This window comes from Equus caballus, chromosome 5 (assembly GCF_041296265.1).
Source record: "Equus caballus isolate H_3958 breed thoroughbred chromosome 5, TB-T2T, whole genome shotgun sequence".
Lineage (NCBI taxonomy): Eukaryota > Metazoa > Chordata > Mammalia > Perissodactyla > Equidae > Equus > Equus caballus.
This window is the reverse complement of record NC_091688.1, coordinates 38,723,008-38,747,891: the sequence shown is the minus strand read 5'-3', so window position 1 is coordinate 38,747,891 and position 24,884 is coordinate 38,723,008. Positions and strand designations below refer to the sequence as shown.

At 38.4% G+C, this 24,884-nt stretch overlaps 1 protein-coding gene across 6 annotated transcripts in view; it reads right to left on the bottom strand.

Moving 5' to 3' along the window:
- The window catches only part of FCRL3 (Fc receptor like 3), a 32,158-nt gene that overhangs the window by 4,079 nt on the left and 3,195 nt on the right, over window positions 1-24,884 (bottom strand). For 2 of the 6 annotated variants that reach the window (XM_023640939.2, XM_070266992.1), the window contains 9 exons: window positions 24,458-24,742; window positions 23,346-23,633; window positions 22,747-23,025; window positions 7,422-7,700; window positions 2,711-2,738; window positions 1,936-2,019; window positions 1,703-1,821; window positions 1,436-1,504; window positions 68-99 (listed from right to left, as the gene is read on the bottom strand). In XM_023640939.2, coding sequence (XP_023496707.1) covers window positions 68-99; window positions 1,436-1,504; window positions 1,703-1,821; window positions 1,936-2,019; window positions 2,711-2,738; window positions 7,422-7,700; window positions 22,747-23,025; window positions 23,346-23,633; window positions 24,458-24,742 — 1,463 coding nt within the window. Of the gene's footprint in view, window positions 1-67; window positions 100-1,435; window positions 1,505-1,702; window positions 1,822-1,935; window positions 2,020-2,710; window positions 2,739-6,935; window positions 7,056-7,421; window positions 7,701-22,746; window positions 23,026-23,345; window positions 23,634-24,457; window positions 24,743-24,884 lie in introns of all 6 variants that reach the window. The other 4 variants (XM_023640940.2, XM_070266993.1, XM_014739854.3 and 1 more) reach the window with 3 other exon arrangements.

Sequence of the window (24,884 nt, the reverse complement as noted above, 5' to 3'; positions counted from 1 at the left end):
AACAATAAATACCTAAATATAGGTGAGGAAGAGCAGAAGGGAAAGAAAGCCAGAAAATGTGACCCACCTCGTGCTCCCAATGCATCCTTGGTGAATTTGCTGTTGGATGGAGAAGGGAAAGAAAAGTATTAAACAGTGGATGATATATTCCAACTTACAAGTTACTCACAATGCATTCCAAGCCAACATTTCCTCTGCTGACTCATCTCTTGACTGTTTCCTCTGCTGAATACTTCTAAGCCCTCACAGGCAAAGGGTCCCAACCTGCTCCCCTCCACACACATCATAAGCCTTGCCCTTGCCCACCAAATGCCCAGAATCACTTTCCTGATGATTTCCTTCTTTCTCCACTGCCATCACAACCCCAACAGAGAACCACCCTACCCCCAAACACAGGGCATCTATGACTAGACTGATCATCTGGGAACAGATGTCAAATAAGATTCACTTCACTTTGCAGTGGGAAATTGGAGGCGGTCAGAGAGAGAGTTGGTATTCTAAGGCCACAGAGTAATTTCCCAGGAAGACAATTACAGTAGAATATTAAGAAAATTCAGTATGTGTATTTCTTCCACCCTTCCAAGGGGTTCTTTGGATCTCTTTCATAAAAAATGCAACAAGTATTATAGGCACCAAGATAGACATACACATCGAATTATGCTATGTAACCAGGAAAGGGCAATCAGTTCCTCCCAGGTTAGGACATAAAGAGGGCTGGTGGGAGTCACTCCAAGTCTCACAGTGGTTCCTGAACTGTGTCTTGAAATGTGAGCAAGGGTCAGCAAGTAAACTAAAGGTAAGGACATCACAGGACCAATAAGAAGCATGAGAACCAAAGCATGAAACAGCCCAGTATGATCAGGAAAGATGTCAAGAGTTCAGTATGGCTAGCATAAGCTCATAAGGCAGAACTTAGAGTGGGGCCAGAGTTCAGAGGGAGGCAAGGGTCATCCTTTAGAATGGAGAGTCATTGCGGGCAGTTAATATACTCAATGATGAGATCTATTGTATATCTCAGAGGGATCATGTGGGAAACAGATTGTTGGAAGGTGGGAGGATAACAAGATCACAAATAATAAGACTAATGAAGAGAATTACAATTGTCTGCACAATAGATTACGAGAAGCTTAATTTAGCAATTATATTCATTCATTCATTCAAAAAATATTTGAGGGGGCCTATAGTTTGCCAAGTATTGCACTAGATGCTTTGATACATTACTGAAAGATTATACTGTCTGTCCTCAAGGAATCTGTGGGGTGGCAGTGTAGACAGCTAAGATGGAATGAGCGATTATATGATTGGCAAGACAAGAGAAGCAGGAAATTTCTTCCATTTTGGACTCATATTTGAGATGACTCTTTGATCAAAGACTCCTTGCTAGATCTGACAACATACTGTCACCTCACCTCTACTTGTCTGCAAGATGTCTTACCTAAATGTTCTTTTGTAGGCTGGGTGCTCCTGACCTGGGAATAAACCAAGTCACTATCTCCAGGATTCACTGTGAGAGAATAAATCATAGCTGGCTGTAGTCAAGAGCCCACACTCTAGACCCTTCCTCCCAGCCACCAAGTTCTATCCCCAACAGAGTGATAGGAATGCCATTATAAATTTAATGTGACTGAGCTCTATACTGTTGCTCACTCTCCTCCCTCCCTGGCTCTTCCCTGGAGCCCTCTGGGCCTTAGGAAGTCCTCACCATTGCTGTACACTGGCTGCAGCTCCATTAGGGCTGGTAGCTCAGAGTGAGTGGGTTCTTGGGTGTCTGTGCTGAAAGGCTTGGACAAAGAAGGTTCCTGACACTCATTGGGACTGTAACTGTGACAGGGTGGGGAGAGACAAGGGAGAAAAGTATTTGTAGATTATACAGAGTCTCAGGGAAATCAATACCCAGGAAGAGCCCAGCATAGTAAAAATATCATGGTTGCTTACTCTAAGAGTCTGCGTGAGTTTTTCAAGAGAGTGTCAGAAGGGATGTGGCACAAGATGAAGGCCAGGGCAGCATTACAGAGAAGGCTGTCTAAGGCAAGGTTAGAGGGCTAAAGCTACACAGTCTCAATGTCACTTTGATAGAGTAAAACTTGTATTTGCCTAATTTTTTATTATTCTCAAAAATGTAAATGCTTCAACATTGATACACAAAGACTTCTGCATTCCCACAGAATTTGACTTTTGTCTTTTGTAAAAGGCCCCTTTCGATTTTCTGTCCATATTACAATAATCTACCCTTCCTGTAAGATACCATGAAGGCACTTCATGAAAAGTGCTGTGGTTTTTTTCTCAATGTGATTTCCTTCTGCAGTTAATATTGTGAATTGAACATTGCCGGCATTCGGGAATCATTTCCTGAATGAGTGTGTGAGTGGAGGAATGAGCAATAAGGCAATGAATGAATTGTAGTTCTAAGAGAGATGGTGTAATTAAGATGTCAATGGTCAATTCTCTACTGCAGCACATATAAAGAAGTAGATAAATTAACACGGAAAGCAAATAACATGAATTCTGTGTATAATTAAGTATAAATTAGTATTATTCACAAATGTGATTGAAAGTCGTCTTCTTAATCACATTTTTGGATTTCCCAAGAATTTGAAAATGTTAATAGGAAGTTCAGTCAAAAATTTTTAATGTACATATTCCATGTTCCTATCTTATGGGTATAAATAAATCCTGAAGATGTTGGCAGCACAAGAAGCAGAGACCTCACCCAGGTGTTCCAGTGGTAGAAAGTCCTCCTGAAAAACACACAAAGGAACATTGATGGTAAGTGAGCCGTGTGCATAACATGCTCTATGTTAGAATATCCCTTCCTAGAAGTCAGATTCATTCTAGATCTCAGCTACGACGAATTTGAGAGAACATCCAACTCCATTCCCCATGTCATGTTTTAAATAAGGAAGGTGGGGTCTTGAAAGACATTTGCACAGAATCACACTTATTCTGAATCATTATTCAATCAGTAATATCAGCATGATCTGTAAGTAGTAGTGACCAAATAGCAGAAGAGAGACAATTAAATGTTTCCCTCTGGGTCAAATGCTTCCCTCACTCCCACTTCTCTATCCTGACTGTAGCCCTATGAGGAGAGACAAGGAGACTGAGGCCTTGAGAGGGGTTAAAACTGATACAGAATTCTTAAACAAGCATGAATCATTAGGACTACCATAATAATCTAAGACCTCTCTTTATCAGTGACCCTTACACATCCATTCCAACACTGGGTACATAATGTTTTCTCCACACTTCTTCTTTCCTTCTCTTTCATCTGGCCAATTCCAATTTACCTTTCCTCCTCAAGAGTTTTCCCTGATACCAATAGGCTGGATTAACTGACCTATGTCCATGCACACAGAACCCTGAAATATTAAATTACTATATTGTACTATAATTATTTATTTCTATATTTGTCTCTAACTCTCTCCTTAATGAATCAGTGTGTAACATGAGGCCGCAAACCTTGTCTTAATTATTTTGCATTCCCATACCTAAAATGTTGAAAATATTCAATATCAATTTGTAAAACAACTGAACAAATTAAAGCATGTACATTGAGGAATAAAAGAATGACAAATTGACAGTTTTACAAAAGATGATTACATGTAAATCTAATCTGTAAGATTTATCCACCAGCCTTGAAAATATGGCAGTTTTCCTTCACCACTGAAATATTGAGATCTTTCTGGCCTGACTCAGTACACGTGTCCTCCAAGTTTCCCATCCCTGTCTTTTACCTATTTATCTGTGGCTCTATATCTGTTTCACCAGGCATAGAGAACACAAGTTATTGCCCACAGTAAACATACTCATCCTTACCTCCCATGCAAAATGACTGATTGATTCTACAAATCCTGTCTTTAGGAACCAGGTGTCCTGAGTTAAGCTAGAGGTATATGATCATGAATCTGGCTTGTACCTCTCTCCTCAGAACAATTGCAATCCACATAAATCAGCAACCAATATCCTCCCTTGTGGGCAGGTTAGCTAAGTCTCAGGAAGCTTCTTAGACTCAGTCTATCTCTTCATTCGTAAAAGAGAAAACAGACCCAGAACATTGCTATTTATAGTACAAGCTAATATTCACTGAAGATATATAGTCCAGGCACTGTGCTAAGCAGTTTACATAGATCGTCTCATGGCACCTAAAAGATAGACGCTATTATTATGACCATTACATAGCTAAAGAGACTAGGGTCTGGAGAATTTAATTTACTTGCCAAATTCTTGATATTTGTCATTACTGGAATTGTAATCAATGCAATTAATTACAGAGTGAATAAGTTTATCATTCCCTTAGGTAACTTGTAGAATATGTTCAGGCTTGAGGAATCAAACTCTTCATTTTTAGGAAAATTTGGAAGTCCTGAACTCTTCCCTGAGCGTCTGATCAATAATGAGAAGGAAGACTTTACTATGAGGGAAATACAGTAGGCAAGATTTTGAGATGAGAATGGCAGCGAACCTCTGATTGGTGGACTCTCAGAATTCCTTAGTTGAATTTGATATTTACAACAACATTTCTCCTAGATCTGAGGACAAAACCTCCAGAGCTCACACCCTCACGGATCACATAAAGTGATGATTGGCAATCTTTCCTTCCCTGGTGTTGTTTGGTGTTGTGTTGACTGAGCAATCGGTTTTTTGAACATTATCAACTTTAACATTGGTGTTCTAATGTCTGCACTTCTAGTATGCTACTGATTAATAAATTATATCCTGGATAGGCAATGAGATAGAAAAGTAACTTTGAGAGTAGGAAGTGTGACCAGCCTTCTACAAGTCGTCAAGGTGTAATGAAGAGAATACTAACTCAAGGGTTAGGAATACTCAAGTTAAGCCCTAATTCTGATTCGTAATAGATATGTGAAAGGTTACTTAACTTCCCTAAATCTCCATTTTTTCATCTGTAATTTGTTGATAATAATTTTGGTAGAATTGAACTGAAATGTACTTATTGAACAATTGGGAGAATTAGACAAGTTATAAAATTGCATATAATAGACTCTAAATAAATGACAGATTTTATGAGTACTGTTGGAGTTAGCGTTTTCATTCTCTTCACATGTTTTTGAAAATTATATATACACATAATTTTATATGTAATGTTATTTAATACAATACTAAGTAGCTTTAAAATATCAATCACAAAATGTCAATGCCATTTTTCATACAAAGAAACAGGATGGAAACTCATTGATTGACATGAAAAGAGGTGTAAGAAGACAATGCTTGACCAGCATGATTAAGAAAAAATATGTAAGCTTTTTCATTAAACTGAGATCCAAATGTTTCATTTGCTTATTTTCTTGGTTTTCAGTATGAGCCCTGAGAAAGAGAGAACAGAAAGAAGCATTTAGCCTGACAGAAAAGGAGTTGCCATGTTACACCACATAGACAAAAAGAAAGTAAAAGGTTAGTAATTCCAAAATATAAAGTATTGAGACCTTGCAAGCACTCAGAGTGCTAAATAAAACAGTTCATTCAAAGATTCCTGATTCATGGAAAACAATTTGGAAATAAAAAGAAGTAGCCACAGAAGAACAAAGATAAGAATGATAGAAGATTTCCTGTCAGAAACAATGCACACAAAAAGACAACAGAGCAACATCTTTAAAATACTGAAAGAAAAGATATTTTCAACCTAGAATTCAATGCCAGCAAAAATATCTTTCACAAATGAATGCAAAATAAAGACTTTTACAGACATACAGGAGCTGAAGTCATTCATCACCAGCAGACCCATACTACAAGAAATGTTAAAAGAAATATTTTGGGCAGAAAGAAAATGATATCAAATGAAAATATGGATATACAAAAAAGAATAAAGGACTTTGGAAGTGGTAACCACTTGAGTAAATATATAAGATTTTAAAATTATATTTAAGTCTCTTTAAGAGATAATTGATTGCAAAAATAATAACAATGTAGCTGGGAGAGGAGAAATGGAGCACACTATAGTAATATACTATATGTGAAGTGAATACTATCACTTGAACACAGACTGTGACATTAGGGATGTATACTATAAACTCTAAAACAACCACTAAAATTACAAAACAAAGAACTATATAACTAATAAGCCAACAAAGGAAATAGAATGGCATCAAAAAATACTCCATTGATCCAAAAGAAGGTGGGGAAAAAAGAAACCAAAGAACAGTTGGGACAAATAGGAAACAAATAGCAAAATAATAGACTTAAATATGAGCCTGTCAATAATCACATTAGGAAATGATCTAAACGCCTTAGTTAAAAGGTAGAGACTGTCATCTTGGATAAAAAAACAAGAATTAACTTACACTCTCTGTAAACAATGCACTAAATATAGGGGCACAAATAGGTTAAAAGTAAAAAGATGAATAAAGAAATACCATGCTAACACTAATTACATTAATACATTAACATCAAAGAACATTTCAGAGTAAACGACACTACAATAACAAATTTTATTTCTATATACTATCAATAAATGATCAGAAGTTAAACTTTAATTTAATTCTCAGCATTCTTTGTTAATTTTATCCAAATTTCACTATATTTGACAGGTATTTGAATACATCTCAAAGTCCATGGTTTATACTCATGGCCATTGTCTTTTTGTTGTTTTTACAAAGAAAGGACTTGATTTTTCATTCTTTTTGTTCTCAGTAAGCTTTGGACTGTGGGTAGAATGGTAAACACTTAACTTTGTAATTTATAATTGGAAGTCAAACTCTTGCTATCTGATTTAAATCTCAAATTAAACATATGGAGTAACAATTTCATTGAGAAATTTATGATTTTTGCCACTGTTACCTATAGAGTGGCAGTGAGTAGAACTGAGAGTCTATTACTTGAAGGGAAAAATTGACCTTTATCAGATGCACCACACAAGTCCAAATTATTATAGCAATGGCATAAGTCACAATATCCAAGGGTAAGAAGTAGATACCCACTTGATTTCCTTTGGGTCTTGAACTTGCACACCAGAGCAGCAGTAGCAGTAAGGCCAAGGATACTTAGCAGCCCCGAGATGACTCCCACAGTGATAAGGATTATTTTGCTCCTGGAAGGCACTAAGTGGAAAAACCTATATTTGAGTTCCAGTAGCAAATATTTTTGATCTAGGCAAAGACTATGTGGGTGGGAGCTAGAGATCTATCAGGAAAGATTTTTGCCAGTTTCTGATTTCTCCACTTGAATTATCTCTGGTATAATTTGTAAATTTCAAAATAATGACACATAGAGGGTGATTGGCAGCATCTAAGATGAAAATTTATTCCCTTTTCTTCTCCTCCATGAAATCAGTACCAATCTCCAGAAGCCCCAAGCCTTGGTATCATGTTGCAAAACTCTTTGACATTGGCAGAATTTGTACAATCTGTTGGAGAAATATTTTATTGACATAACTGTAACCTATAGCCCAGGTACCGCCAACCCACCTGTGAAGTTGAGCATTACCACCTCACTGCATTGGATCCCTAGACCATTGTCGGCCGCACAGGAGTAGTTCCCAGAAGGCTGTGCCGTCAGAGAAAGGTTGAAGGATGTTCCTCCTCCAAAGGGGGCCAAGATTTTCCCCAGGGTGGCATTGTCATGATAAAACCAGTACAGGATCGGGGGAGAGCCTCTTTGGGCCTCACAGCGAAGCTCCAACACATCTCCCACCACAGGCTGGGTGCCAGCAGGGTTGAGAGTGAGGACAGGACGAGACACTGGAACTGAGGGACAAAACATAGTTCACTGGAAGTTTTAATTAACTGTATATACAAGATAACTTAATAAAGGAAATATCCAGCATTATTTATTATTAGGAACATGGACTTGGGTTTCAGGAAAACCTGAGTTCAAATCCTGTCTCTGCCCTTTATTAGCTCTATAATTTTGATGTTTTAAAAGTTTTTAACCTCAGAAAATTACAGACCAATATCGCTGATGAACATAGATGCAAAAATCCTCAACAAAATATTGGCAAACTGAATACAGCAATACATTAAAAGGATCATACATCATGATCAATTGGGATTTATTCCAGGGATGAAAGGACGGTTCAACCTCCACAAATCAATCAATGTGATATATCACATTAACATAATAAGGAATAAGAATCACATGATCATCTCAATAGATGCAGAGAAATCTTTTGACAAGATCCAACATCCACTTATGATAAAAAAAAACTCTTAATAAAATGGGTATAGAAGGAAAGTGCCTCAACATAATAAAGGCCATACATGACAAATCCACAGCCAATGCCATACTTAATGGAGAAAAACTGAAAGCCATCCTTTTGAGAACAGGAACAAGATAAGGGTGCACATTCGTGCCGCTTCTATTCAACATAATACTGGAATTCTTGACTAGAGCAATTAGGCAAGAAAAAGAAATAAAAGGAATCCAAATTGGAAAGGAAGAAATGAAACTCTCACTGGTTGCAGATGACATGATTCTCTATATAGAAAACTCTAAAGAATCCATCAGAAAACTATTAGAATCAATCAACAACTTCAGCAAAGTTGCGCAGTACAAAATCAATTTTAAAAAATCAATTGTGGCACCTTTATGTTCATCGCAGCATTATTCACAATAGCCAAGACTTTGAAGCAAACTATGTGCCCATCAGGGATGAATGGATAAAGAAGATGTGGTATATATACACAATGGAATACTACTCAGCCATAACAAAGGATGAAATCCAGCCATTTCTGACAACATTGATAGACCTTGAGGAAATGATGCTAAGTGAAAGAAGTCAGAGGGAAAAAATCAAATACCATATGATCTCATTCATAAGTTGCAGATGAAAACAATGACAAACAAACACATAGCAACAGAGATTGGATTGATGTTTACAGAGAGGAAGGAGGGAGGGATGAGGGCGAAAGGGATGATTAAGCACACATCTGTGGTGATGGATTATAATTAGTCTTTGGGTAGTGAACATGATGTAGTCTACACAGAATTTGAAATATATTATGATGTACATCTGAAAGTTTAAAAAAATCAGTTGTATTTCTATACACTAACAATGAAAAAGCAGAAAGAGAAATCAAGAATATAAACCCATTTACAATCACAAGAAAAACAATAAAATACCTAGGAATAAACTTAACCAAAGGGATGAAAGACCTGTACACTGAAAACTATAACACATTATTGAAAGCAACTGAAGACATAAACTAATAGAAAGATATTCCATGCTTACGGGTTGGAAGAATAAACATAGTTAAAATGTTCATACTACCAAAAGCAATCTACAGATTCCATGCAATCCCAATCAGAATCCCAATGACATTCTTCACAAAAATAGAACAAAAAAATCCTAAAATTTATATGGAAAAACAAAAGACACCATATATCCAAAGTAATCCAGAGAAAAAAGAACAAAGCTGGAGGCATCACAATCCCTGAGTTCAAAACATACTACAAAGCTATAGTAATCAAAACAGCATGGAATGGGCACAAAAACAGAGAAACAGATCAATGGATCAGAACTGAAAGCCCAGAAATAAACTGCACATCTATAGAAAGTTAATCTTTGACAGAGGAGCCAAGATCATACAATGGAAAAAGGGAAGTGTCTTCAATAAATGGTGTTGCAAAAACTGGACAGCCACATGCAAAAGAATGAAAGTAGACCATTATCTTACACCATACACAAAAATTTAACTCAAAATGGATTAAAGACTTGAATGTAAGACCCAAAGCCATAAAATTCCTAGAAGAAAGTGCAGGCAGCACACTGTTTGACATGGGGTTTTGCAGCATATTTTTGAATACCATTTCTACACAGCTAGGGGAAACAATATAAAAAATAAACAAATGGGACTACATCAGACTAAAGAACTTCTGCAAGGCAAAGGAAACCATGAGCAAAACAGAAAGACAATCCACCAACCGGGAGAAAATATTTGCAAATCATTTATCAGACAAGGGGTTGATCTCCAAAATATGTAAAGAACTCATACACTCAACAAGGGAAAAAGAATCAACCTGATCAAAAAATGGGCAGAGAATATGACCAGATATTTTTCCAAGGAAAATACACAGATGGCTAAGAGACACATGAAATGATGTTTAACATCACTAATTATCAGGGAAATGCTAATCAAAACTACAATGAGGTATCACCTTATACCAGTCAGAATGGCTATAATTACAAAGACAAAAAACAAATGTTGGAGAGGATGTGGAGTAAAAGGAACCCTCATACACTGTTGGTGGGAAAGCAAACTGGTGTAGCCACTATGGGAAACATGGAGATTTCTCAAAAAATTAAAAATAGAAATATCATGCAATCCAGTTGTCTCACTACTGGGTATTTATCCATAGAACTTGAAATCAATGATCCAAAGAGATTTATGCATCCCTATGTTCCCTTCAGCATTATTCACAATATTCAAGAGGTGGAGGCAATCCAAGTGTCCTTCTACAGATGAAAGGATAAAGAAGATGTGGTATATATATACAATGGAATATTACTCATCCATGAAAAAGACAAAATAATCCCATTTGCAACAACATGGATGGACCTTGAAGTTATGATGTTAAGAAAATAAGCCAGGTAGAGAAAGACAAATACTGCATGATTTCACTCATATGTGGAAGATAACAAGTACATGGATAAAGAGAACAGATTAGTGGCTACCAGAGGGGAAGGGGGCTGGGGGTTGGTCAAAATGGACAAACAGGCATGCATGTATGGTGATGGGTAAAAATTAGACTACTGTGGGTGTGCACGATGAAGTGTATTCAGGAATTGATAAACAATAATGCACACCCGAAATTACACAATATTATAAACCATTATAATCTCAATAAAATTATTTGGAAAAAAATGTACCACCATAGTCATCTTTAAGTGCAAAGTTCAGTGGTATTAAATACATTCATAATGTTGTGCAACCGTAACCATTATCCATCTCCATAACTTTTCATCTTGTAAGACCAAAACTCTACACCCATTAAACATTAGCTCCCCATTTTCCCACTCCTTAGCCAAGGGTAGTCACCATTCTACTTTCTGTCTGTATGATTTTGACTACTCTAAATATCTTATATAAGTGGAATCATTTGGTATTTGTCTTCTGTGGCTAGTTTCTTTCACTTGGCATAATGGCCTCAAGATTCATCCACGTTGTAGTAAATATCAGAGTTTTCTTTCTTTTTAAGTCTGAATAATATCCCGTTGTATGTATATGCTACATTTTGCTTATCCATATTGCTATCAATGGATACTTGCGTTGCTTCAATGTTTTAGCTATTATGAAAGATGCTGCTATGTACATGGGTGGACAAATATCTCTTTGAGAACCCACTTTCAATTTTTGAGGGTGCAAACCTAAGAATGGAATTTCTGGATCATATGGTAGTTCTATTTTCAAATTTTGAGAAAACTCCATACTGTTCTCCATAATGGTTGCTCCATTTTACATTCCCACCGACAGTACAGAAGGGTTCCAATTTCTCCACATCCTTGTCAACACTTGTTATTTTCCTGTTTTTTTTTTTTGTTTTGTTGTTGTTTTTGAGGAAGATTAGGCCTGAGCAAATATCTGCCACCAATCCTCCTCTTTTTGCTGAGGAAGGCTGGCCCTGAGCTAACATCCATGCCCATCTTCCTCTGCTTTCTATGTGGGACGCCTACCACAGCATGGCTTGCCAAGCAGTGCCATGTCCACACTGGGATCCGAACCCAGGAAACCCCAGGCTGCCAAAGCAGAACGTGCAAACTTAACCGCTATGCCACCTGCCAGACCCTTTTTTTTTTTTTTTATAGTTGCCATCCTAATGGGTATGAGGTTGTATTTCATTGTAGTTTTGATTTGCCTTTCCTTAATAATCATGTGATGTTGAGCATCTTTTCACATGTTTATTGGCCACTTATTTATCTTCTTTGGAGAAATGTCTATTCAACTCCTTTACCTGTTTTTTAATTGGGTTGTTTGTTTTATTGTTGTAGAGTTTTATAACTTCTCTCTATATTCTGGATATTAATCCATTATCATTATATATGATCTGTAAATATTTTCTCCCATTCTGTGGATTGCCTTATCATCCTGTTGATATTGTCCTTTGATGCACAAATTTTTAAAAATTTTCATGAAGTCTAATTTGTCTATTTTTTTCTTTTTTTGCCTGTGTCTTTGGTGTCTATCAAAACAAAAGGCTAAATCCAATGTCATGAAATTGCCCTATATTTTATGCTAAGAGTTTTATAGTTTTAGGTCTTAAATTTAAGCCTGTGGTCCATTTTAAGTTATTGTTGTGTATGATGTTAGATAAGGGTCTGATTTCATTCTTTTGCATATGGATATTGAGTTTTCCCAGCAACATCTGTTGAAAGTACTGTCCTTTACCTATTGAATGGTCTTGACATCCTTGTCAAAAATCACTTTACCATAAATGTGATGGGCTTCTTATTTATTTCTGGGCTTCCTGTTCTATTCCATTAGTCTATATGTCTGTCCTTATGCCAGTGCCACACCGTTTTGATTACTGCAGATTTGTAGTAAATTCTGAGATCAGGAATTGTGGTGCTCCAAGGTCCATTCTTTTTCAAAATTGTTTTGGCTATGTGAGGTCCCTTGAGATTCCATATGAACTTTAGAATGGATTTTTCTATTTCTGCAAAAAGCATCATTGGAATTTTTATAGATATTGCACTGAATCTGTAGGTTGCTTTGGGTAGTATTGACATCTTAAGAATATTAAGTCTTCTAATCCAAGAACATGCGACGTGTTTCCCTTTACTTTATGTCTTCTGAATTTCTTTCAGCAATGTTTTGTAATTTTTATTGTCCAAGTCATTCCTCTCCTTGGTTAAGTTAGTTCCTAAGTATTTTATTCTTTTTGATTTCGTTTTAAATGAAATTGTTTTCATAATTTCCTTTTCGTATTATTCATCATTAGTGCACAGAATGCAGTTGACGTTTGTGTGTTGACTTTGTATCCTGCTACTTTGATGAATTCTTTTATTAGCTCTAACAGATTTTTTGGGGGTGTGTGTGTAATCTTTAGGGGTTACTACATATAAAATCTTGTCATTGGTGAACAGAGTAATTTTAAATTCTTCTTTTCCAATTTGAGTACTTTTTATTTCCTTTTCTTGTCTAATGCTCTGTCTAGAAATTCCAATATTATCCTGAATAGAAGTGGAAAAGTGTGTATCCTTGCCTTGTTCCTGGTCTTAGAGGAACACCATCCTGCTCCAACCTGCCTGGGACGTGAATCATCCCTTTGTCCAGTGTGTCCATGTTGTATACATTACCTGCCCATTTGTCACTTAGTAGCCATCTTGGTTATCAGATCTACTGTCACAGTATTGCAGTGCTTGTGTTGACGTAATCCTTATTTTGCTTAATAATGGCCTCAAAGTACAAGAGCAGTGATGCTGGTAATTTGGATATGCCAAAGAGAAGCCACAAAGTGTTTCCTTTAAGTGAAAAGATTAAAGTTCTCAACTTAATAATGAAAAAAAAAGTAAGAAAGAAATTCAGCTTTACTAATAGTCACATTGGCACTCTTATTCGAGCCATGTGTTATAGCCTGTGTTGAGATCTGTAAGGGAGTTCTTGTGAAGGCAGTGGGGTTCCCACCACATGGAGGAGTTGACAGAGAACCTTCAATTGTTTGTTCATTTTCAGCATATGGGAACATATTGCCCTCCAAGTCATCTACTTGAGTATTTTTACATATTATTTCAACTTAAATAATTAAAGTCTTTAAAATGCTTTGTAATGAAATTGGGTTATAATCACAGTATCTTTTTGTACCACCTAGGAGTTTTTTCAATTATTTGGTGGCACAGTTCTAAAAGAGGAGGTAAATATAAAGACTACCCATGCGTTTTGCTAAGATGGAAGATCATTATTTTACTTTTGGTGGATTTTTTTTCCAATTGTTAGCCTTTTATTAAATTTTTTTTTCGGATGTATATCATATTTCGAATTCTTTATACATTACATCATGTTCACCACCCAAACACTAATTATAGTGCATCCCCTCACATGTGACCCTAATCACCCCTTTTGCCTGCCCCCCTTCCCCCTTACCCAATGGTAACCACCTGTCCAATCTCCAATGCTATGCATTGTTTTTTTTTTCTCGTTTTTATCTTCTGCTTATGAGTGAGATCATATGGTATTTGACTTTCCCCCTCTGACTTATTTCACTCAGCATAATACCCTCAAGGTCCATCCATGTTGTCACAAGTGGCTGGATTTCGTCATTTCTTATGGCTGAGTAGTAGTAGTCCATCGTGTATAAATACCACTTCTTCTTTATCCATTCGTCCCTTGATGGGCGCCTAGGTTGCTTCCAAGTCTTGGCTATTGTATATAATGCCGCAATGAACATAGGGGTGCAAGTACCTTTATGCCTTCGTGTTTTCAAGCTCTTTGGATAAATACCCAGCAGTGGAATAGCTGGATCATATGGTAGATCTATCCTTAATTTTCTGAGGATACTCCATACTGCTTTCCATAGTGGCTGCACCAGTTTGCACTGCCACCTGCAGTGAACAAGGGTTCCCTTCTCTCCACACCCTCTCCAACATTTGTTGTTTCCTGTCTTGTTAATTATAGCCATTCTGACCGGAGTGAGGTGATACCTCATTGTAGTTTTGATTTGCATTTCCCTGATAGCTAGTGATGTTGAGCATCTTTTCATAGGCCTGTTGGCCATCTGTATTTCTTCTTTGGAGAAATCTCTGTTCAGATCTTTTGCCCATTTTCTAATTAGATTGTTGGTTTTTTTGTTGTTGAGCTGTATGAGTTCTTTGTATATTTTGGATATTAACCCCTTATCTGATATGTGGTTTGCAAATATCTTCTCCCAATTGTTAGGTTGTCTTTTCGTTTTGTTGATGGTTTCCTTTGCTGTGCAGAAGCTTTTGATGTAGTCCCGTTTGTTCATTTTTTCTTTTGTTTCCCTTGCCCAGTCAGACATGGGACTTGAAAATATGCTGCTCAGACCAATGTCATAGAGCGTACTGCCTGTGTTTTTTTCTAGAAGTCTCATGGTTTCGGGTCTTACATTCAAGTCTTTAATCCATTTTGAGTTGATTTTTGTGCATGGTGTAAGGGAATGGTCTACTTTCATTCTTTTGCATGTGGCTGTCCAGTTTTCCCAACACCATTTACTGAAGAGACTCTCCTTTCTCCATCGTATGCTCTTGGCTCCCTTGTCGAATATTAGCTGTCCATAAATATGTGCCTTTACTTCTGGGCTCTCAATTTTGTTCCCTTGATCTGTGTGTCTGTTTTTGTGCCAGTACCATGCTGTTTTGGTTACTATGGCATTGTAGTATAATTTGAAATTGGGGAGTGTGATACCTCCAGCTTTGTTCTTTTTGCTCAGGAATCCTTTGGCTATTCAGGGTCTTTTGTTGTTCCATACAAATTTTAGGATTCTTTGTTCTATTTCTATAAAAAATGTTGTTGGAACTATGATAGGGATTACGTTGAATCTATAGATTGCTTTAGGAAGTATGGACATTTTAACAACGTTAATTCTTCCAATCCAAGAGCACAGAATATTTTTCCATTTCTTTGTGTCTTCTTCCATTTCTTTCAACAATGTTTTATAGTTTTCAGTGCACAGATCTTTCACCTCTTTGGTTAAGTTGATTCCTAGGTATTTTATTCTTTTTGTTGCAATTGTAAATGGGATTGTATTCTTAATTTCTCTTTCTGGTACTTCGTTGTTAGTGTATAGAAACGCAACCGATTTTTGTACGTTGATTTTGCATCCCACAACTTGACCGTATTCCTTTATTTCTAAAAGTTTTTTAGCGGACTCTTTAGGGTTTTCTAGATATAAAATCATGTCGTCTGCAAAGAGTGACAGTTTCACTTCTTCTTTTCCTATGTGGATCCCTTTTATTTCTTTTTCTTGCCTGATTGCTCTGGCTAGGACTTCCAATACTATGTTAAATAAGAGTGGTGACAGTGGGCATCCTTGTCTGGTTCCTGTTCTTAGAGGGATAGCTTTCAGTTTTTCTCCATTCAGAATGATATTTGCTGCGGGTTTGTCATATATGGCCTTTATTATGTTGAGGTATTTTCCTTCTATACCCATTTTATTTAGAGTTTTTAACAGAAATAGATGCTGTATCTTGTCAAATACTTTCTCTGCATCTTTTGAGATGATCATGTGCTTTTCATTCTTCATGTTGTTAATGTGGTGTGTCATGTTGATAGATTTGCAGATGTTGAACCATCCCGCATCACCAGAATGAAACCCACTCGATCATGATGTATGATCTTTTTAACGTATTGTTGTATTTGATTTGCTAGTATTTTGTTGAGAATTTTTGCATCGATGTTCATCAGTGATATTGGCCTGTAATTTTTCTGTGTGTGTGTTGTCCTTGTCTGGTTTTGATATCAGGATAACGTTTGCTTCGTAGAAGGAGTTAGGAAGCCTCCCCTCCTCTTCAATTGTTTGGAAGAGTTTGAGAAGGATAGGTAGTAAGTCTTCTTTGAATGTTTGGTAGAATTCACGAGGGAAGCCATCTGGTCCTGGACTTTTATTTTTTTGGGAGGTTTTTGATTGCTGTTTCGATCTCCTTACTGGCAATTGGTCTATTCAAATTTTCTACATCTTCTTGGTCCAGTTTTGGAAGGTTGTATGTTTCTAAGAATTTATCCATTTCTTCTAGATTGTCCAATTTGTTGGCGTATAGCTTTACATAGTATTCTCTTATTACCTTTTGTATTTCTGAGGTGTCCGTTGTAATCTCTCCTCTTTCATTTCTGATTTTATTTATTTGAGGCTTCTCTCTTTTTTTCGTGGTGAGTCTGGCTAAGGGTTTGTCAATTTTGTTTATCTTTTCAAAGAACCAGCTCTTGGTTTCAATAATTTTTTCTATTGTTTTTTTAGTCTCTATTTTGTTTATTTCTGCTCTGATTTTTATTATTTCCTTCCTTCTGCTGATTTTGGGCTTTGTTTGTTGTTCTTTTTCCAGTACCTTTAGGTGTGCTTTTAGATTGTCTATTTGGGATTTTTCTTCTTTGTTGAGGTAGGCCTGAATTGCTATAAACTTCCCTCGTAGAACTGCTTTTGCTGGATCCCACAGATTTTGGCAAGTCGTGTTTTCATTTTCATTTGTCTCCAGGAATTTTTTTATTTCTTCTTTGACTTCTTCATTGACCCAATCGTTGTTCAGTAGCATTTTGTTTAATCTCCACACTTTTGTGGCTTTTCTGGTTTTCTTTCTGTAGTTGATTTCCAGTTTCATACCTTTGTGGTCAGAAAATATGCATGGTATTATTTAGATCTTCTTAAATTTATTGAGACTTGTTTTGTGGCTTAATACATGATCTATCCTGGAGAATGTTCCATGGGCATTTGAAAAGAATGTGTATTCTGTGGTTTTTGGATGGAATGTTCTGTATATATCTACTAAGTCCATCTGGTCTAATGTGTCCTTTAAGGAGAGTGTTTCCTTATTGATCTTCTGTTTGGACGATCTATCCATTGGTGTAAGTGGAGTGTTAAAGTCCCCTACTATTGTGTTACTGTCTATTTCTCCTCTTATGTCTGTTAATAATTGCTTTATATATTTAGGTGCTCCCATGTTGGGTGCGTAGATATTTACAGGTGCTATATTTTTTTGTTGGATTGTTTCCTTTATCATTATGTAGTGCCCGTCTTTGTCTCTTATTACAGTTTTTGATTTAAAGTCTATTTTGTCTGATATAAGTATTGCTACCCCTACTTTCTTTTCTTTGCCATTTGCATGGCATATCTTTTTCCATCCTTTCACTTTCAGTTTGTGAGTGTCTGTAGGTCTGAAGTGTGTCTCTTGTATGCAGCATATACATGGATCTTGTTTTTTTATCCAGTTGGCCACCCTATGGCATTTGATTGGAGCATTTAGTTCATTGACATTTAAAGTAGCTATTGATAAATATGTATTCATTGCCATTTTGTCACTTTTTCTTTTTTTGGGCTGTTTTAGTAGTTCTCAGTTCCTTGCTTTTTCTCTTGCTCTCTTCCCTTGTGGTTTGATGGCTGTCTTCAGTAATATATTTGACTTCTTTTGTCTTACTTTTTTTCCTGCTTGTTGTAGGTTTCTGGTTTGTGGTTACCATGAGGATCCTATTTAATATACTATGCATATAACAGTCTATATTGAGTAGATAGACTCTTTAGCTTGACCTCTTTCTAAAAGCTCTACTTTTTCACTCCCCTCCTCCTACATTATATGTTTTTCACATCATATATAGTCTTTTGTTTAGTGTGTGTCTATCCATTACCCTCTTATCATTGAAATAGGTGATTTTAGTACATTTGTCTTTTAACCTTCATATTATCTTCACAGGTAGTTGATCTGCTGCCTTTACTATACTTTCACCTTACAAGTGATTTTATTGCCTGCCTTTTCTTGTTGTTGTTGTTTTGGGTTTTTTTGATAATTTTTTCTCTTTTATCTCTATTTGTGATCATTGCTTTCCCACTTAAATAGGACCCTTCAGCATTTCTTGTGGAACTGGTTTCTTGGTGGTAAACTCCTTTAATTTTTGCTTGTCTGGGAAGCTCTTTATCTCTCCTTCTATTCTAAATGAGAGCCTTGATGGATAGAGTATTCTTGGTTGTAGGTTTTTTCCTGTTAGAACTTTAAATATGTCATGCCATTCTCTTCCCGCCTGTAGGGTCTCGACTGAGAAGTCCGCTGACAGCCTGATGGGCTTCCCTTTATATGTCACTTGTGGCCTTTCTCTTGCTGCTTTTAGGATTCTCTCTTTGTCTTTAATTTTAGACATTTTGATTATAATATGTCTTGGTGTGGGCCTCTTTGGGCTTCTCTTGTTTGGAGCTCTCTGTGCTTCCTGAACTTGGATGTCTGTTTCCTTCCTCAGGTTAGGAAAATTTTCCTCTATTATTTTGACAAATAAATTTTCTGCCCCTTTGTCTCTCTCTTCTCCTTCTGGGACCCCTATAATCCGAATGCTAGCATGCTTGATATTGTCCCAGAGTTCCCTTACACTGTTCTCATTCTGTCTAATTCTTTTTTCTCTTTTCTGTTCTGCTTGGGTGATTTCCTCTAGTCTTTCGTCTAGCTCGCTGATCTGTTCTTCTGCTTCCTCTACTCTGCTATTGAGTCCCTCTAGTGAATTTCTCATTTCGAGTATTGTATTCTTCACTTCTGATTGATTTTATTTTATATCTTCCAGTTCTTTGCTGATGTGCTCACTGTGTTCATCCATTCTTCTCCACATATCTGTGAGCATCCTCATTATATTTTGTTTGAATTCTTTGTCCAGGAGGTCGCTAGTTTCTGTTTCACTTAGTTCTTTTTCTGAGGTTTTGTACTGTTCCCTTGCTTGGAGAGTATTCCTTTGCCTCCTCATTATGCCTCTTTCTCTGTGCTATTTTCTTTGTACTAGGTGAGTCGGCTATGTCTCCTGATCTTGGAGAAGTGGCCTTATGTATAAGATGCCTTATGAGGCCCAGCAGAGTGCTTCCCTCTCGTCACCGGACCATAAGAACCAGGAGTGACCCCTTTGTGGGCTACTTGTGTTCTTCTGCTGTGGCAGGGTTGCTCCCACTGCAGGTACCCAGGGAGTCTGATCTTTCCTTCCCTGGCCAGCTGTTTGTAAATCTTGTTTGGAGGGGCCTCAGCACTGTTGGCTACAAAGTCTATCAGCACACTCTTATTGCAACTGTCCTCTTAATTGGGTTGGTACCCAGTGTAGCTGGTTGCTAGGCTCAGGGGCATACAGTTGTAATAGGCCTGAGGCCAACAAGGCTGTTGTCAGTTCTCTTAGGAGTGCAGCTGAGTGGGGCTAGCCCTTGGCATGGAGGCACTCAGTTGTTTCAGGCTTTGGAAGGTGGGTCTGATCCTTTTTATGGCTATTTGTGAAGCATAAGTCTTCTGCCACTGATAAGCCTCACCCCCCACTGGACCACATACACTGTCAACACAGTCCTGGTCTGTGCGTACTCTCAACCCCCTGGAGCGTACCCCAATGCCACACTGCAGAGGCCCCCACCTCTGCCCCAATGCCCCCCACAGTTCACCTGGTCCTCACACAAGCCTTGCCCCACAGAGGCAGACACCCTTGCCTGCCTGTAGAGGATCGAGGCACTCAGTCAATGCAGGCTGAAAAGTAGCCTGAGGGCTTGCTGTTAGGTGGGGTCAGTCCCTAGGGCGGGTTGCCTGCCCTGGCTGAGCTGGATTAAATCTGTGCTCTAGTGGGTGTGGCAGACCCCTGGGCTAACAGCCCAACAGATGCACCTCAATGGCCCCCACCGGTGTCCGTATCAGCACGCCTGGACCAGCTCAGAACAATGGCCCCCACCAATGTCTCAGTCTCCGGAGAGGACCCTCCTCTCACCAAGATGCCCCCAGAGCCCACCAGGTGAGTCTTGTTTCACCAAAGGACAGTCAGCCTTCTCTCTGGTGATTTTAGGTTGCTGCAATGAGTGAGTTTGTGCGTGGGCCCTTTAAGACGCAGATCTTTTTGGCTTTTGGCCAATAGCTTTTCTGGGGGCGTCCTCACTGCAGTTAATAGCCAGCAAAGCCAGACAGTAAGACCCTCATCTCAGTTGGGCTGAGTCCAAAGGATGGTTATAGCAGTATTGCCCCCGCTCTGGACCTCACTCCTCCAGGGAGGGCTCGTACCTTAGGGTGGCTCCTGCCTGGCCAGCTGAGAAGCTCCGCTGCTCCCAAAGGTGGCTTTTTTCCTCTCCAGCCAGAGTTACTGCCTCTTCTGCTTTCATCAGGACTGTCCCTTGTCGTGGGGGTTCTTTTTATCTAGTTTTCAGTTTTCAATCCAGGGTGATTCTTCCCAAATTGTTGTAACCTGGTTGTATTCGTAGGAGGAGGCGAGTTCAACGTCTTTTCACAGCGCCATCTTGATGAGATCTCTATTTTTGGTGTTTTTATTTATTTATGTATTTTGGTGATCAGTGACCCAATAGTATAATATTTAGTCCAGCACTAAAAAGAAGACTTAACAGTACTCATTATTAATGCTTCATAAATAAACTCATGTGATAGAGATAATATTTTGTAAATGGTTGTTTAAACATAGTTACACTTCTATCTGGTTTTATTATCAGAAAATGTCAATATGTCACTTCAAAAATTTATATCTATACATTTAAAAATGTAGTTAAACAGCATGTTGTAACCAGTTTATACATCTTTCAAAGCTTGAACTAATCTGTGATAAACTGAAATATGTAACACTTCCCAGGTACTTTGCAAAAATAACTTAACAACATCAATAAAAATGGAAATTTACTAGCCAAATTTAAAGGAAAATCTTTGCATAATTAGTATATTGGATTGAAAAATGGGTATCACAGATGCTTTGTTTCCACTTGGATCTGGATATCTTGGCAAGACACCTTTTGTTCAATAGTAGCCACTGAAATCAATTGGAATAAGCCAAACTTATAACCAGGCTTCAAATAACTGTACTACAAAGAGTAAACCAAGATTTTCAAAATGAAAAAAATCATATTCAATTACTATTTTAGTCAAAGATTCCAAGAATATTTTAAAATACTGTTTATTTCATCCTTATTTAATTTATATTTCTGTGTTTAATAGTGTGTATATTAAGTTAATACAGTAGAATATGTATATAACTAATAAAAAATATTTATGATACATTTTCAACACTTTTAGCTGACAGCAGTGTAAGATCAGAAATGTGTGTGACTCCATGACTTACGTGACTCAATTACTTTATCAGTGGGAAAATCGAAGACAAGATTAGTAGGGAGACTTGTTGATGGTCACATAAATAGATACTTTCTTGTTCAAGACTGGAATCCCAGTATCAGCACACTATCTGGCTCTCCCAGGTTCTAATCTTCCTTAAATCATAACCCAAAGTTGGCCCATAGGAAGAGTCATTATTAACCTAGATATCATAAGTATTACAATAGTTTGGAATAGCTGGAGAACAAGAAGCCATGGCAAAATCCAGAGAATGTAAGGGTTTGAGGCACTGGGAGTCACCATCACATCTCTTAATCCTGCCAACTCTTCCTAAGTCCCTGTGCTTCTCCTCACCTTCTAAATGCCAGGTACTTTGGAATGATCATGGCATGGACCATGGGTCTCTCCCAAATGGATGGGCATATCACTAATTGCCAACATGTACTGGAAGTGGGAAATAAAGATGCCTTGATAGCTCTGGTGAAGAAAAATTTTGTTTGGAGATACCGAGAACATCATATTCAATGATATCCTAACATTCAAAGAGTCAGAGGCATGTGGAGAAAGTGAGAAGGCCAGACAGGTCGTCAGTCTGAAGGCCATGAGAAAGCTCTGCTGCTCTGATAGCTGTGGGTGTCCACAAGGAGAGACACTTTGTCTAGTGATCCAGAGAGCCAAGTAGGAATTTATATTGGATGGGAGCATGGGCAGAAAACTTTGTCAAGGAATGATCTGGTCATTTGCTTTTGTCCAAAGGAATTTAGAAATAAAGCTTTCTATAGGCTGTTCCTTCATCAGAAATTGCTGAACCATCATATATCTGGTATTTTGGAAAGTCTTTTTGCCTCTACTAGAAAGACTGTTAGGAATATATGGCTGTTGATGACAATGAAAGTGGAAATAAAGAAATTGTCTAAGTTACTGAATGTATAGCCAGAGGGAAGAATCCCAGAACCTTCAGGTGGAGGCAGAAAAAGTGGGGAGTCTGCTGGGACATCACACTAGAAAATAGCCCAAATGAGCTTTGTTTGTGAGAAGACATATTCTTTTCTTGGATGCAACTGCTATGGACATATCCTACTTACCTGTGACGTTGAGAGTCACTCTGTCACTATGCTGGGCTCCCAGGCCATTGTCAGCCTCACAGGAGTAATTTCCAGAATGTTCTGCAGTCAGAGAGAGGTTGAAGGATGCTCCTCCTCCAGAAGGGGCTGAGCTCCTTCCCAGGGTGGCATCTTCATGATAAAACTGGTACAAGATTGGAGGAGAGCCTCTCCAGGCCTCACAACGAAGCTCCACCACATCCCCTACCACAGCCTGGGCCTTGGGAGCCCTGATGGTGAGGACAGGGCGAGACATTGGAACTGAGAGAGAAAAAAAAGCAGTCAGAGAAGGACTCTGAAGCTGTGACACGTTCATAACTCCACTTGAGGAGGCTAAAAATAGATAGATCCCTTGAGTCATGAGGAGTAATCCTGGATAATTTTGTTTTCATCACTACTCAATCCTCTCCACAAGAAGTAAGGTATCCTCAACTTATTTTGCCGTCTTTGCCATTCCTTGGTTAACTTTTAAATCTTCACAGCTCTGTTCCTTTGCCTCCTTCACAAGATCCTCACAGCTTACAGAGAACCTAAACCCTGGCTCGCAAACCAAGGCTAAGTAAAAGAAATTGGGAACTTACTTCTCAATGTGACCATAGTCAGTTTACTGAGGATGGGGCCATGAATATTGTCAGCTGCACAGTAGTATCTCCCAGCATCACTCTCCTTCACAGTGGGTATCCGGAGCTCTGCTGACAGGGAACGCTGGGTCTTTCTTCCCAAAATTCTTATTGTGCCCTCTCTGTGCCAGGAGAATGTGATAGTCCCTGTCCCCTTGGCTACTGAGCAGATAAGGACCAGATTTTCTCCTTCAATCAGCTGCCCCCCAGAGGGCTGGATTTCTAGATTCACATCAGACACAGGGACTCCTGGGAGGACACAAGATGACACATGAGGGTCTTGATGGCAGAGACTTCAAGGTCAAGGAGAAGGCTGGTCCTGCCATGATTAAGCCAATAGCAGCAGGTTCAATGGGCAGGGGTCCAAAGTAGGAATTAAGGAATTAATTGAGTATATTATTACAATGGGAGCAGCTCCTCTCCTCTCACAGACAATTCCCATTCTTGAGTAATGTGGGCATCAGGCCCTTAATCTTAAACCTAATGTTGACTGCCGTCATATTTTATGGACATTTGTCTCTAAGGAAACTTTGATGCACCAATGGACCACAAAATAAGAGAGAGCAATGGTAATGCTACTTCTATCCTGATCTGATTTTGCTCAGAATCAAACCCCTCTCTTCTCTTTCAAGACTCTTCTCCATTCTCACCTCTATCTTCCCACATTCTTCTTTGACTATTCCAGTTTGTGTTTATGTTCCTCTTTTCTGATTATTTTGGAGTAAGTTTAGATCAACAAATGGAAGCAACAAAGAGACCTCTAAATACAGCATGTGGTCATCTGTGCTTTTAGTTATCTGTTTACGCATGAGAGAATACAACAGATCTTGTACGTCTCTGTAGCCCCCACAGCATTCGGCACCCAGTAATTGATCAATAACTGCTATTACATGACTTAGATGGAAGAAACTGCTCTAGGAAGATTAGGCCATTGTAGAACCTAAACAGAGAAGGATATCAGAATAGCAGGAATCTCCTCTCCCTTATGTTCATTATCCCAGTGAGCAGATGTCACTGTTCTCTTCTCCTCTCCCCACCTCTGACTCTGAAAGAGCAGCCCTACAGACACTTACTCTGCACAAGTATCTGGGATTTCAAGCTTCTTTTTATGACACTGTGAGTCACTGTCTTTGCCTGGCACCAGTAAGAACTTGAGTCTTCACTCCATATGGCAGAGATCTGGAGCTCTGAGGAGCTGCTCCAGCCTGACCCCAGGGCCTGGTCTTCTCTGAAGAAACAGAATTGAAGCTGAGTGTCTGACTTCTGTGGAGGAAGCCAGGTCTCACATTTCAGGGCCACTGGGCTCCCCTCTATGGGCTGGGAGGGGCTGGCTGTCAGCACAGGAGGCGGAAACAACTCTAGAGAGAAGAACAAATATAATTCTCAGGGCAGTGAGGCCCAGCGTGCCTGGAAAGACACACCTTTGTTGTCAGCACCAGCCATCAGGAGATAGGGACCCATGCAGATGGAACCACTTCTCATCGTCCTCCCAAGCCTGGC